The 15,596-nt window shown below is 41.9% G+C and overlaps 1 protein-coding gene across 3 annotated transcripts in view; it reads left to right on the plus strand.

The window, feature by feature from the left end:
- Nucleotides 1-3,095: 3,095 nt before the first annotated feature.
- Nucleotides 3,096-15,596, plus strand: part of smyd2b (SET and MYND domain containing 2b) — a 30,312-nt gene continuing 17,811 nt past the window's right edge. For 2 of the 3 annotated variants that reach the window (XM_017452384.3, XM_017452395.3), the window contains exon 1: nucleotides 3,096-3,243. In XM_017452384.3, the coding sequence (XP_017307873.1) occupies nucleotides 3,212-3,243 (32 nt within the window). In that variant the 5' untranslated portion in view covers nucleotides 3,096-3,211. Of the gene's footprint in view, nucleotides 3,249-15,596 lie in introns of all 3 variants that reach the window. The other variant, XM_047159957.2, reaches the window with a different exon arrangement.

A 15,596-nucleotide genomic window follows, 5' to 3' on the forward strand; every position in this document is an offset into this window, starting at 1 on the left:
AAAGGTGCCGGTAAAACAAGCGATAAAAGGAACGGACTTTCACAACATTAAATGTCACCTTTAAAAAAAAAATACATTCAATGAAGAATTGTTGTGGAATAAAACACTTCAGGACGTGCCGTCATGAGAAAAATAATCGGCTTCGGAGCAGTCCCGGTAACTCCGCAGATCTTTCGTGAACAAAATACTCGTTCCTGTTGAGTGAAGTAGTAGGAATGAGGATTTGATAGTTTGCGAGTGAACTTTTGCACCTACTGTTAGCTATTTGTACTAGCTCTGTATCAGCTTTGTTTGTGCTAACTATGGCTAGTTAGGGCCGTGTTGTGATTAGTTCTGCTTTCCGTCACACGCTGTCCGGCTTTCAACGAGCATCAGACGTTTTGCCTTGAGCTCTAAAGCCCTGTCCATGACATCACGAGCGAGGCCATTTCAAGGCAGATTTGCGCCGTTCTTTCAGTGGAACCGAGTCTTCTTTTTCAGTGTGGCGATGTGTGGCCTGCGCCAAGCCGCGTAATTCCCGCGCTGCCCCTATCAGATGGCACGCTTTATCCACAAAGTGATCCCCTTGAGCTGTGAGGGCACAGACTCAAGACAAGAGGCTGATGGTAAGGACAGGTGCGAGGGAGAGGGAGGGAGAGCAGAGCCTCGGGGCTAACCGGCCCAGGCCTGACTGTGCCTGCCAAAAGGGCCAAAGGAGGAATTTCATTTGTCGTGAAATGGATATGGACGCCGGCCCTGAAACAAAGAAGCGCCGCTCCTCAGAGCTTGGCTAAAAATAATGGCGCATTTCCCAAGGTGCATCTGAGAGCGTTATTGTTTTCAGAGAGGGGTCTGAAGGAAAAGGAAGGCGGAGTGAAGTAAGAAAGAAGGAAAGAAAGAAAGCTTGGCTCCTGTAAGCAGATAAGCATGTTTCCGCCTTCCTTGTTCTTGCTAAGCTGCGAGAGTTCTGCTTTGAGCGATGAGGGTGCTTTTAGCAGGTAAAGGTGACATTCAAGCCTTTGTTGAGATGTGACCTCAGGATCTGAATGCATGGCATTGTAATAAAAGTGTCTGGCAGCGGAGAGGAGGACGATGGGATGTCTTTTGTTCTCCATCAATGCATGCTCTGCTGACAGCAGCTCTAAGCCTTTTGTCCCCCCCCCACCCCACCCTCACCCACACCCACACCCACACCCCCATACCCCTCCATGTGAGGCCGAGAGTCATCTTTAAGAACTGATTCGCTCTGGTATCCGAAGCCTGAAGCTCGGGCTGCCAAGATCGTCGGCACAGACACGGCATGTGAGGGCCAGGTAGCCGACAGCTGCTTTCCAACAATACATGGAGAGAAATGGAAGGCACTTGCGGAAGATGCACAATACCCTTTTAGTCACCTTGCGCCAGTTGCCGCCTGGGTGACATCAGTTTGGGGGAAAAGGGGAGGTGTGTGTTGGTAGTGGTGTTGGTGGTGTGAGGGGGCTCAACTTGATTGCAGCTATTGAGGGATACCTATAATTCAAACTGAGAGAGGGGAGGGCCGGAGATATTTTCCTCTTCTTCTTAGAAGCGCTTGTCACTTGGCCTTTGTGCCGTGAAGATGCCGTGCGACACATGCGGACCGTAAATAAGACAATGGCATGTTGTTCTTTTCAGAGCGAGGTGGGAGCTTCGCCGGGTCAGATGAAGGAGAACCGGCGTACGTGATGAGATTCAGGTTGCTCTTTTTTTTTTTTTCCCCCAACTGTAGCTCGAGCTTCTCCGGTGCATTTTCTGCGGTTTGCGATTCCCTTTGAGTATAATGGACGTTGGGTTTAGCAGAACTGAAGAATCCAGAGGAAGCTTCGAAAATTTCTAACGTTATTGGAAAAAAAATCTTTTCCATACATCACCCATTTCATGCAAGCTGGTCATTAAAGAGTGTATCAACGATCGTTAGTCTGGTTAGATCAAGATTAAGCTTTAATCTGTGTCCAGAAACCCCGGTGTAAACTTTTAGCCCCGATTTCAGACACCATTTCTTCCAGCTTACCAATAACGATCCCATCCTGAAGCTGGAGTTTAGGAGAGATAAAGACCATATTCCTAAAAACCCACTTAGAGATTATAAACAAATCCCAAAAGCAACACACAGTGCGACGAAGGACTTGCTAGGTTCATTTATTTATTTATTTACTTATTCGTTTATTTTCCCGGAAGAGCAGAGACAAGACATATTTAGAGGCCAGGATTTGGTGAGTGAAGCCAAGTGGCTTGGCTTCGAGCTCTCTCACTCTCTCACTGCCCTAAAAGGAAGGGGGGTGGGGGTGGGGGGGGCGAAATTGACTAAATCTGCTCAAGGGGGCCCTCATTTGGATATTAAACAAGATTTAATAAGTGAGAGTGATTTGATGAGATGATTATCATGCCCATTAATCAAGCACGCTTCTGTCTCGGCGCAATATGTTCCGTCTTTCAGCTCCAAAGCCTCTTTACCTCCTGAGCTTCTTAAAAGGTTGACATGGTTTCATGTTTTTTTTTTTTTTCTTTCTTTTCTTTTTTTTTCTTTTTTTAAAGCAGTGCTGATGTTTTATGGTGACTTTATAGCATTCGGGTCATGGAAAATATACCTTCCTAGCTGCTATGAGATAGAAGTGGTAGAGTTTAATGCAGCAAAAAAATAAAAAAAATAAACCTTTTTGATAAAACCTCAATCACATGTTTGAATAATGAGCAAATTTGGTACTATCATGCCTTCATATTCGACCAGTGCCTTGTACGGATACATGAAATGATTCATAGATCTATAAACGTACAGAGCAACCTCATACTCAGACCTTGGAAAGATTTTTATCTGTTAATTCTGTGATTTAAAAAAAAAAAAAAAGCCGTAAAGAAATAACCTAAAAAGTCATTTCAAGCATGTAGTTTTCCTCTATTTTGGAACACGATCTGAATGTACCCTTGATTTCCAGGTCAAAGTCTAAGCTGGAAATGTTGTCTCACCACACTGGCACTGCTCCTGGACCGCCCCGTTCTAGGAAAAAGATCAGACTTCAAATACAAACCCGTCCTTTTCTTATTACGTAATAGACAACAGTGGGGTAATAGGGGAATGTACGAACAGGCAGGGCTGATGCAAGGAGAGGAAAACTTTTATAATACACAGGAGTCATGAAATATCCGTCTTAATGCCGAGAGTGAGGCGATATAATGGATTTCGACTTAAAAGCTCAGGATTTAAATAAGCTCTGAGATGATAATAGGTCACTCATTACTGAACCTAAGGTAAGGTAAGCGATAAAACACTCAGGGATACGCGGTTGTAGGAAAATAACGAACGCTGAAGTGTTTCACACAACAAATACAGCTTCTTATACAAACGGCAAATGCCCAACAATCACACGTATTCATTTATTAATGAACATCTCGTACTTATTATCCATTTATAGTTACGTTAAACATATAAGGCACGAGTTAGATCCGCTCTTCCTCTCTTCAGCACTCTTCAGGTTGTCATGTTAAAAAAAACAAAACACGAAAGCTAAAAGTCCTGAAGATGTTCGAATGTCCTACGGAGTGCTGACACTGGAGACTCCTTTCTCCATATCGACAATCGCACGTCTTTATCGGTGAGATAACAACACCGTCGTATTCCGTTTATTCTGGCCGATCAGAGTCGAGAATTCAACCTTGAAATCGTTTTAAGTCTTGCGCTCGTACAACGGAGACGTTTAAGACGTTCTTTCAAACGCCGTCTCTACAGTGGAGATGCGCCACGGATGAGGAATCCTCCTATAATATATAGATGGATTCGGAGGGCAAGAAATGAAATCGCAAAACAAGCGCACGACTAATCTAGAAAGCAAGTTTGACTCTCAGGAAGATTACCGTGAATGGTTTAAGCAGGAGATCTACTAGAGGAAAGGAGGGCTGTCCAGGACACAGAGGACTGTATTAATACAATAAGCATCCAGAAATAATACAAGGATATTTTCATAAACTTAATCCGGCGAGATGAGGCCGAGCGAACCAGCCGGGGTAATCCTAAGGAGGGCTCCAGCTCGGGAGGCTCCTCCCACACCGTTAGATTCATCTGCTCTGATCAAATGTACACGAGTGGATGAGATAAGAACATGCTGGAACTTAATCACATCTCCAATCGCAAGCTTTATGAAGGACCTGACCTGACTTGGGAATGAGAGAGAGAGAGAGAGAGAGAGAGAGAAGGAGCATATGTTGATATTAAAGAGGATGGATGTCATATCTAAGCGACGCATATTTATTCATTTAGATAGCAACAATGTAAGTCAAAGACAATAAATAAAGGCTGGACAGCGAAAAAGTTCCACAAAAGTCACAGCCCACGATGCATCGCTCCGTCTCTGCGTAATTGTTTATTAAGGCGTTTTTTTTTGTTGTTGCGCATGCTGCTGCCTGAGCATCTGCTATCGTTGACCCCTCTCGGTACAGATGTCTGCCTCAATCTCCATTAATTTACTAATTACTGCAGTAATATAGAGCCGACCTGCTGGGAGTGGCTGTGTTTTCAGCTAAAGACAATGTGTTCAGTGCCATTTGGTGCAAAAGCAGGAGGGGAAGGGGAGAGGGAAACCGATTATGACACGTCCGACCATCGGAGCAAGCTGTTACCCGGCCGCAGAATATTACTAATTCTGAAACGACCTTGACTCCTCCGCTGTAAAAGAGCCCGGAATGACGAACCGAGCCTCCGAGCCGTTCCCCGGGCAAGGACCGTCCACTTCCTCTGACCCAGAGTGACCGCCGGGTCAAGGACGGAGGCCTGAAATATGCTCAAGGCACGGGGAGCATCTGAAGACAAATGCTAACTCTTTTAACTTCAGACCTTGAAGGTTCACGTGGGAGGCTTTTATGGCATGTGAAAAATGACAAAGGTTAAGGTCGGGGTTATTGGCTTGGCTTTTATATAGCTAATATAATCGTGTGATATTTACCTCCTTGGACACGAGAGGGTAATCGGCTGCAGATACGAGAACTGTCAAATAAATCCCATGAACCATCTATTCTGAATATTAGACTCGGAGAGCTTTTAATTCCTGAACGATCTACACGTTAAGATGCATTTAATAACGACGCATCGATCTCCATTACTACGGCGCTATCTTATTATGCGTAGTCTCTCCATACTACCGACCACGACTGGACAAGTTTAAGACGGATTCCGGATGCTTTCTTTGACTACAAGTCCCCGCCCCAGTCCTGTCGTTACTCTGTTGCCCTATTGTGTTCACCTGTTTTGTGTTTCGCTCCCGATTAGTCTCTCGTTATCTTGCATTTAAGCTCTGATGCTCTTTCCGGAAGTGGAAAACGTACCGATTGTTCAAAAGCGCCGACACTGTAGTCTCCTTCCATAAACGTTACATAAACGTCACCTCACGGAAAACATCAACAATTCAAAAAAACAAACAAAAACAAACCGAAAAAAACCCCCCCGTTTATTATCACCATCCACCATACAAGTCCCCGGCGTAAATCGTTTCTATGGAAACGTATGAAATAAACGTCTAATAGATGACGTATTACGATCTAGGATTCAACAGCACTGTGGTATACAAGATTTGTGTAGCGTTGTGTAGACTTTCTCTCGTATCCATCTTGTCCTAACAAGTCGATTCGGAAGGTTTCGTTTTTTTGTCCTTTTCTGAGTGCAAGAATATTTTTTTGTCTACGGTAATCGCACATCGAGATCTAGACGCCGTTACTGTACTCCGTTCCGCGTAATCCCCTCTCTTTTTTTTTCCCTTCTTTGGAATATAGAAATGTTTTTTTTTGGAAAACTAGGACGTAACGTTTTAGCTTTCAGGCGGCGGTAAGCGTACGCTTTATGTCGTAGAGCGCTGGAAACCCTTCGAGCTGAACAGTCCAGGGGCTTTCCACGGCCAGAAACGATGGATTGAGGACTGTCGCTCCAAACACAAACCACATCCAGAATTTGTTTGTTCCTTACATCCTGTGTAGATTATTTTGAAAGGATTATTCCCCGTTCGCCACAAGTGCTGACAAGCGTAAGTGCTTTAACGTATTGTCTAATTGTCTGTATGTGTGTGTAATCAGGCATCGGCATTTACCTTCGAATCTGGTTTACAGTAAAGCAGAACAGTGGTGATGTCACAGGCCCAGACATGTAACCTCTTACCTTGGAGGGCAATAGGGGGGGTTATCTATACACACACACACACACACACACATATTCACATGCCACCCTAAACATAGGACAAAGGAAAATATGCGGACTCTTGGCAGGGCGACTTCCTTTACTCACTTCAATGAGAAATACAAACATGTTTATTTATATCTTGGACTGATGACAGACCGTATTAAAGTTATTTACGGCGTAATGATGTCAAATGTCTATTTAGACTCGACATAATTTCATGAGCTTTACTTCTCGTACATCGTGTATAATATCGAATCATTTCTACCGAGAATAAATTCATACCTGCGGTACGATGACTTTGTTTCCCTGTCATAAACCAGCCCCATTTTGATTACACGCACAGAGCTGTGTAATAAAGAATAACAACAGCGTGGAGACAATAGGCCTGTATTAGAAGAGGAGGTGTATTGTCGTAGCCCGATATAGCGGCGTAGAAGCGGGCACAACTGTTGTCACGTCTAAGTTTAGCTGGCGGCCGGGGCAGCTGTGCGCTCATAAAGAGGCCGGAGCGGAGGCGCTAAGCCGAACAGTGACAGTGCAGCTTACCGAGCAGCCAGAGGGCACGGCTCCGACGCCTGCTATCAGCCTGAGCAAACACACCACAGCATAAACACGACAGAGAGGGCAAGACTCCGCGCGTATAACTGCCCCCACACTCCGAGGGGGACAGAAAGAAGGAGTGGAGGAGAGGGGAATTAAATAAAGTGATCTATGAGGGATGGAGAGAGAGAGAGAGAGAGAGAGAGAAAGGACGAGATACAGGGATAATAGGGAAGTCGAGCGAGAAGGATAAAGAGAACGAGTAGGAGATATAAGAGGATGAGGCGATGAAAGGAAGGAAAAGCAAACGTATAGAGAGACTGTGAGGTGAAAGGGACGGAGAGAAAAGGGAAAAAACGGGGACGGAAAAGGGAGGAGCGAAGAAGGAGAAAGTGGAATGAATGAATGAGAGAGAAGGAGAAAGACACTGAAGAGCAGGAAGGATGGCGAGAACGAGAAATGAAAGAATGACTGGATGAGAGAAAAGGACGGAGAGAATGAGGAATGCGTGTGAAGAGACTGTCAGGGGAAAGAGAGGTGGATGGAAAGAAAGTAAAGGATAGAAGGAACGAGAGATCAAAAAAAAAAAGAAGAGGAAGACGACCTAAACGGATAGAAAGGACGAGGAATGGAAGAGCGAGACAAAGACGTGAAGTGAAATATCTCCAGCCTTTGTTTGTTTCGATCTCGATGATTACGGCTCACGGAAATCAAACGTCCTGCATCTCAAAATATTCGAGTGAAGAATTTATAGTACAGAAAGGTCGACCTGATAAAGTATGATAATTTATGCGCTCGATACTCGGTCGGGGCTTTCGATGAGGCGTGGCGTGGAGGCGATCAGCCTGAGGTGTTCTGGAAGCCCAGGTCGCTTTGATGGCGGTCTTCAGCTCGTCTGTATCGTCGGGTCGGGTGTCTCTCGTAGATTCTCTATGGGGTTCGGGTCAGGAGAGTCGGCCGGACGATCGAGCACAGTGACACCATGGTGAACAAACCAGTTACTAATAGTTTTGGCACTGTGGGCAGGTGCCGAGTCCTGCTGGAAAAGGAAATCAGCGTCTCCATAAAGCTCGTCAGGAGATAGAAGCTTGAAGCGCTCTAAAATCTCCTGGTAGACGCTGCATCGACTCTCGACTTGAGAAAACACACTGGACCGACACTAGCAGATGACCTGGCAACCCAAATCATCACTGACTGTGGAAACTTCACTGGACTTCAAGCAACTGTCCCTCTCCACTCTTCCTCCAGACTCTGGAACCTTGATTTCCAAATGAAATGCAACATTTATATCATCTTCCCCGTGATTGGGGGTGGGGGGGGGGGGGGGGGGGGGGGGGGATAAAAACTTTTCCCAACGATATTCACATTTTTTTCGAGATGCACCCGTATACAGAGACCGCGAAAGGGATAGCGCGAATGAGAAATGAACTGAAGGAAAGGAAACATGGCTACACCGAACGAAGAGAGAACGGGATACAGAGAACGAGAGACAGAGAGACTCGCGGTATGAAATGAGAGAGAAGAGGGGGAATTGATGGAAAGAGAGATGGGGAAACGAGACAGGGCATGAAAGAAGGATAGAGCGCGTGCACGATGGACAAGGAAATAAAGGACATGCAGAGTATAAACGGAGGAGGGGGAACGGATCGAAGGCCTGAGAAAGGAGAAGAAGGAGGGAGAAAGCGAGGGAGATCAAGCGAGAGAAGGAGTAAAGGATAGAGAGAATAAAAGAGGAGAGGACGGGGGGAGAGAGAGAGAGAATGATAAAAGGGAAGAATGACATGAGCAGAGAGAGAGAGAGAAACAGGTGTTAAGGCATTACTGTCGGCTCACTGGACATCTTTGACATTAACTTACTGCAGTCAGTGAGTTCACTGAACAATGGAACTTTGTAAATGTACACACACACACACACACACACACACACTTAGCCACACATGTACGCACCACTCATATGTTCACAGAGAACTTTATGCAATTCTATTTATTCACACACACTCATCACTCTCATTAAAACAAGGTGTGGAGAGACACCGACTGAACGCACGGACACATTGCGTGTGGATTTATAAAGCACACGCCGCTCCTTCTTTCCGTAGCCTGTGCATGATGTCGTGTGTGTGTGTGTGTGTGTGTGTGTGTGTGTGAGACTCAGTATGTGAGTGTGTGTCCTCACTAATACCACTTTAAGCCCATGGCCAGGTGTTGGAGGACTTTACAAATGAGCACAATCACATGCCTAATATCTGCACACGACAGAGCGACTAACTGCAGCTAAGCCTCAAAATAAACGGGACACGAGTTATTTATTTAATTTTATTTCATTCTGTATAACACTTTATTCACCGTGTTCCTGCTGAATTCTGGCATTTTACATTCTGGCTCAAAGACACAAGGACGTAATGGAGGATTCGCTTATTCTTTATAATAAAACGAACCCTCTACTATATGAATCCTTTCATTTGAGTTGTTTTTGTTTTTTTTTTTAAATCTGGATTTTTATTACTTGAATTAGTTCAAGTCCATGTCAGTTGGTAAAGTGTTGGGAAAAGTGTCGTGTGGTCAAAAATAACACAAGGGGGGGGGGGGGGGGGGGGTTGTATTTTTTGCCATCTAGTAAGCATGTAAATCTTCTATGAAGGAATTACAGCTGTAGAAATGAAGTGGATGGATTTACTCACTCAAAATACATACAAAAATTAGATCCCAACATGTTCTGGGTGAAGAATCTTTTTAATCTTTTCCCTTGAATTCTTAATTTTTTTCTCTTTAAGGTGAAATTCCAAAATGTCTGAAATTACAACCGTTTTTTTTGTACTTTGACTGTGAAAAAAAGTCAATATACTATTAGAGAAGCCTAGTGGGTTGTTATTTTTGTTGTTGTTGTTGTTGTTGTTGTTTTTGACGTCATAATGCTCACGGATTCTCATTACAGGCAAATTTCTTTGTCACGTTTTATCAGTAGAGTACTTCTTCGCCGCATGTCCTGCTTCAAATGCTTCTCCAACTGCGTATATGATGCGGGGGTGCCAATAATTTTGCCACGTATGTTGTTGTATGAAATATCATTTTTATTTTTAAAATCGATTCAGTGAATGTATTTATCGGTTTGGGGGTTAATTAAAAGTTCTGCATTTTTTGCTTCCAAAAGTTGGAGTGGAACAATATACTATTAGAGAAGCCTAGTGGGTTGTTTTTGTTGTTGTTGTTGTTGATGTTGTTGTTGTTGTTGTTTTTGCTAGGTTCAATTCGGTTTCAATTCATGAACGCTCATACCACAGTTCCATTATCGCATGTTGTTGCCATACGGCAACAACGACATTTTACCACATAAAAGAATACTCAAAATATATAAACTTGTTTAAATGACCAAAAATAAATCTTAACTTATCTCAGATAGCGTTGCGATGTTTTCCTTTTAAGAAGTTTTGGCAAAATATTGAAAATTTAATCAAGTTTGATCCTTCGCCATGTCATGCGATGACACGCAAACGGAACTTCCTGGTCACGTGACATCGTTTTTTTTGTTGTTATGTCAAAATTAAAGCCCCCTTTTTCCAGTTACGTAGGAAAATAGTAGTTTTGTATTACTGCCTATCAAATATTTGAGTTAAATTAATCGTTGCCATAAGGCAACACCATGTAGTAACGGGTTAGCAACCAATTTTTAATAGTAGCTCTAATTTCATCGCAGCAGAACCTCTGGTGCCATTTTGAACATTTCGATATTCGTTGGTTTTGAAATCGATGAAAATGTATAGCTTTAATTCTGACCGTTATGAAATCGCTGACACTGGAGACTCCTTCCATACATGTTAAATGAACGTCTCCAAACAATTACACATGTGTATGTGGAAGCATCTTCTATACACGTCTAAGTCGTTACTATAGAGACTGCACTACTGTCCGAGCTGTTATGATCGAAAATGAACCAACGCCTTCTGTTGTCCAAACGGAATTGAGAATTCAAATAGTAATATAAATATTTTCAGGATATAAATGACATTTCTTTGCTATCAGCATCCTATTGATCCTAACGGTGTACTAACTTTCTCACCAATCTGTATGTTAAGATTCTTCGAGATTTCGGCCGCAGCTACAATTTCACAAATTACAGACCACTGAAATGTCCGACTACAATTTATAACAATTCCTTACTAAATATCTTCCCAGAAGACAGCAGGCTTAATCCCACAACTATCTAATCTCCCTCAGCCGAGACAAATCATATAATAAAAAAAATGTCTGATGATAAAAAGATTCCCCAATCCCGACATGTAATAATGCTATAATACCAAAGTCTATCTGAAGAAATCAAATGGGATTCAATCAAGAAGAGACGACTAACATGATCAGAGGGCAACGGTTCGCCCTGATATATTAAAAAAGGAACGTTAAAGCGTCTTTAGCCTCAGCTGGGAGGGAAAATGAAATTACTGTAAAACCGCACATCTGGGGCAAGGTAGGATAAAGACCCGAGTCACAGATGTAGGCCAAGACCTAGCAGTAGGTGGGGAGAATTATGAAATATAACTCTTTTTTTTTTTTTAATATCAGAGGAAGAGACAGAGACAAAAATACAAGCTAGAACCTTTTACTCCAACATGATGTTTCACCGAATGAGCTAGAACTTACGAAAGTGTAGCTCAGCTTAAGAACATTGTTACAAATTGAATACTTCATTTTCCTGGATCCTATTGAATTCTCAGGAATTTTTCAATTTGAAAAAATAAATAAAAATTAAGAAATCACCAGCTTTACAAAACTAACCAATCAGAAAACAACACTATATATAGGGAGCTAAGACGGTCATGTGATCTTCAACTGCATCCAAGATTTACTTTGTAATGAAATTGTAATGAGTCAACTTTTTTTCTTTTTTTTTCTCAACTCCTTTTATGGATATGTCGCTATATTTTCACTTTGCTACATTACCCACAATGCTAGCCATTCAGCTACCTGCTGAGTGCAGTGCGATTTAGCCATTACATCATCCCTGCGTAAAGAGACAGATGCAGCAGTACTTCAATCCTCTAGTTTGTCTAACTCTCTTTCGTGCGAATACTGCCATCAATGACATCACGTTCGTCAACCTGTAGCTCGCAGATCCTTTAAGTCCTGTAAGTTGTGAGGTGGGGCCTCTGTGGATCGGACTTGTTTGTCCAGAACGTCCCACAGACGCTCGATCGGATTGAGCTCTGGAGAATTTGGAGGTCGAGTCATCAGGTTGAACTCTTTGTCATGTTCCTAAAACCGTTCCTGAACTAAGAGGCCACTGTCGTTAGGGAATACCGTTGTCACGAAGGGGCGTACTAGGTCTGCAGTAACGTTTAGGTAGGCGGGACGTGTCAAAGTAACATCCACATGAATGCTAGGACCCAAGGTTTCCCAGCAGGACATTGCCTAGAGCATCACACTGCTTGCCTTCTTCCCATAGATCATCCAGGTGCCATCTCTTCCACAGGTAAGTGACGCCCACATGATGTAAACAAAAACGTGATTCATCAGACCAGGCCACCTTCTTTCATTGCTCCATGGTCCAGTTCTCATGCTCAAGTGCTCATTATAGGCACTTTCGGCGGTGGACCAGGGTCAGCATGGACACTCTGACACCTTTCTATCATAGCCAGCGATAACTTTTTCAGCAATATGTGTAACGGTAGCTCTTCTGTGGGATCGAATCAGACGGACTAGCCTTCGCTCCCCACACACATCAACAAGCTTTGGGTGCCCGTGACCCTGTCGCTGGTTCACCATTCGTCCTTCTTTAGACTAGCCATTTTGGTAGCTACTTTATGTAAGTACTAACCATTGCATACCAGGAACACCCCACAGGACCTGCGGTTTTGGACATGCCCTGATCCATTACAATTTGGCCCTAGTAAAAGATGCTCAGATCCTTACACTTACCCATTTTTCCTCCTTCCAGCACATCAACTTCGAGAACTGACTGTTCACTTGCTGCTTAATTAATATATCCCACCTCTTGACAGGTGCCATTAACAAGATTATCAATGTTACTCACTTCACCGGTCAGTGGATTTAATGTTATAGCTGATCAGTATTCATCTTATAGCTGCATTGCCTTCTGGGACTCTTTGTCCAATGTTCAGTCTTTCTGTTTTAGGCGCTAACAGCGAAACCTGACCGCTAAAGTCAAAGTGTTTTCCCGCTGTTATTTAACACCATTGTAACTGTGCTAGAAAATACAGCGCTGACCAACAAATTAGCACCAGATTCACTAAACACATCACGACTACTGCAATATAAAAACATTTGAGTTTCAGGGTTGAGTCTTTCTCAATTATAATTGCTATTGAAACTCCTCAAAATGGCGGCGTCTCACGTGAGTTACGTCACTCGCCTTCATTAAACAGTGAAGTCAATATGTAAGGAACTATTCCTTGTTTGAATGTTAAAACATGGATTCAATTAGAGTTTTTGGCTTTATTTTGATGGAGGTATTTTATGTAAATATATTTATATTGATATCAGACCATCAACTTGAAGACTTCATTCGTTTAAAAAAATGAAAAAAGCAACGCAACGCGGTAGGAGAAAATAAAACTTCCTTTTCTTTGCCACAAGGTGGCAGCACTTTGACATGTAATTCCAGTACATTGGGAGACAAAAGCGTTCAAGTTAAATATAGCAATTTGTGAAATGAAGTTATTTAGTTAGTTGTTTGTTTGTTTCGTGTGAAAAACAAAAAATCCAGACAATTTGATGAAACAAAAAGGCGTCCAGATACCAGCAACACAGAAAATCAATTCTCAAGCAGAGAACCAAAAAGATTAGGGTTTTCCTGAAACTTATTCGTGGACTTTTATTTATTTATTTTTAAAATCTCACCTAGCTTTAAAATACATACCTGTAACAGTTCTCCTACTTAAACATAATGCGAAGAATCGAGATTTGTGTTTTGTGGTACTTTAACCTGCACTTCTCCCAATATGCCACTAGATGTCAGTGTATGTCAGTGTGAATAAGTGTTGGTGTAGAAATATTATCTTGTCAGAACATGGTGAAAAACCGTGTCCCTTGCAAGGTACAGTAGTTCATATTTTTCACAGTGTATAGACTCGCCCCCAGTGACCCTTCACCTCCTCATTAATCATTATATGGAGACTTTTGCATTTTTACAGAGTTGTAACTACGGCTTTCAAGCAGCTGAATGTCTGAGTGTGCTTGAAAGCGATGTCACGACAGGACTTACCAATGGTAACTCGAGTTGAACCACTAATTTTAATAAAGAAATCAAACATTAATTAACTAAATAAATCTCTCTCTCCATCTCTCTCTCTCTCTCTCAAGCTATATATAACAATTTTAATTAATGATATATCTCAAACAATATTTATACTAAAATCAGAAATGTATAACGCATAGATGCATATAACCAAATGCAGATTTTAGTCATTATAAATTAAACAATTATTTGATGCATGATAAATGCACATTATCCTCACTATGAGTTACAGAAAGATTTTCCCAGCTCCTAGTGTATGTGTCTCCGTTTTAAACATTGCATTTTTTTAAAAAAATAATAAGCATGATCTACCACTAGGTATTTGCAATTTTTAAAAATCAGTTCTTGTCAGCAAATGTAGACTTTTAGCGTTTCGTTTACGCAGCTATACGAATTCCTATTGTTTATATGAGATAAGGGTTAGAGTGGAAGAGTGGCGGTAGTAGGGATTAGGGTGTAGGGAGTGGAAAGATTCCCTAATTTTTGGGGGCAGAGTGGAAATAGGGGCGAATATTGGTTATTCATTTGAAAAGAAATTTCAGTACAGTCACCATTTCTAAATAGAATATGAAAACATCATTGGAAATTTTGCTCTACAAACATTTTTGAGAATGACTCGGTATATCACAACAAAATAGCTTCTCTTAATCGGATACATGGTTCGGAGGTGGATTCACTGATCAAAGAATAACGTTGATATCAGTTCTCCTTCTGTCGTCCTGTAATCGTGGAAGAAATAAGCTAAATAAAGCATGGGTGAACACACACACACACACACACACACACACACACACACACACCTGCTACACACACAAAGGTTGAGTGGAATATTTGACCAGACATGGAAAGAGTCAGGTCTGATATCTCCAGCGTCTGAGAGAACGACGGTTGACCTGAGGTCAGTGTTTAGCAGCTGTAAGGCCTGAGTCACGTCACATCACCTTTCAGTCGCTAAATATAGATTCAGGGCTTCGGTGTCCTGTTTTAGACATGAAACGGAAACGCTGATGTTATATTAACAAAAGTTTTGACGGATTATATCCGTATAAATGAAGTTCAAGTCAGTTGTAACATTCCTGCATTACAGCTATGCTAATGAACTGCTGGCTAGCTAGCTAATAATATATATATATATATATATATATATTGCTAGCTGAGCTGTGCAACACACACCTATGGAAGTCCATTTATGCCACAGAGAGGAAAAAATGTTTTTAAAAGGTAATTGTGACTTTACTTCTCGCAATTCTTACTTTTATCCTCACAATTTTGAGCTAAAATCTCACATTTCTGACTTTTATTCTCACAATTTTGAGCTAAAATCTCACATTTCTGACTTTTATTCTCACAATTTTGAGGTAACATCTCGCAATTCAGACTTTTATACTCACAATTTTGAGGTAACATCTCGCAATTCTTACTTTTACTTTCACAATTTTGAGGTAACATCTCGCAATTCTGACTTTTATTCTCACAATGTTGAGCTAACATTTCGCAATTCTGACTTTTATACTCACAATTTTGATTTAACATCTCGCAATTCTGACTTTTATTCTCACAATGTTGAGCTAACATCTCGCAATTCAGACTTTTACTTTCACAATTTTGAGGTAACATCTCGCAATTCTGACTTTTATTCTCACAATTTTGAGC

Source organism: Ictalurus punctatus, chromosome 2 (assembly GCF_001660625.3).
Source record: "Ictalurus punctatus breed USDA103 chromosome 2, Coco_2.0, whole genome shotgun sequence".
NCBI lineage: Eukaryota > Metazoa > Chordata > Actinopteri > Siluriformes > Ictaluridae > Ictalurus > Ictalurus punctatus.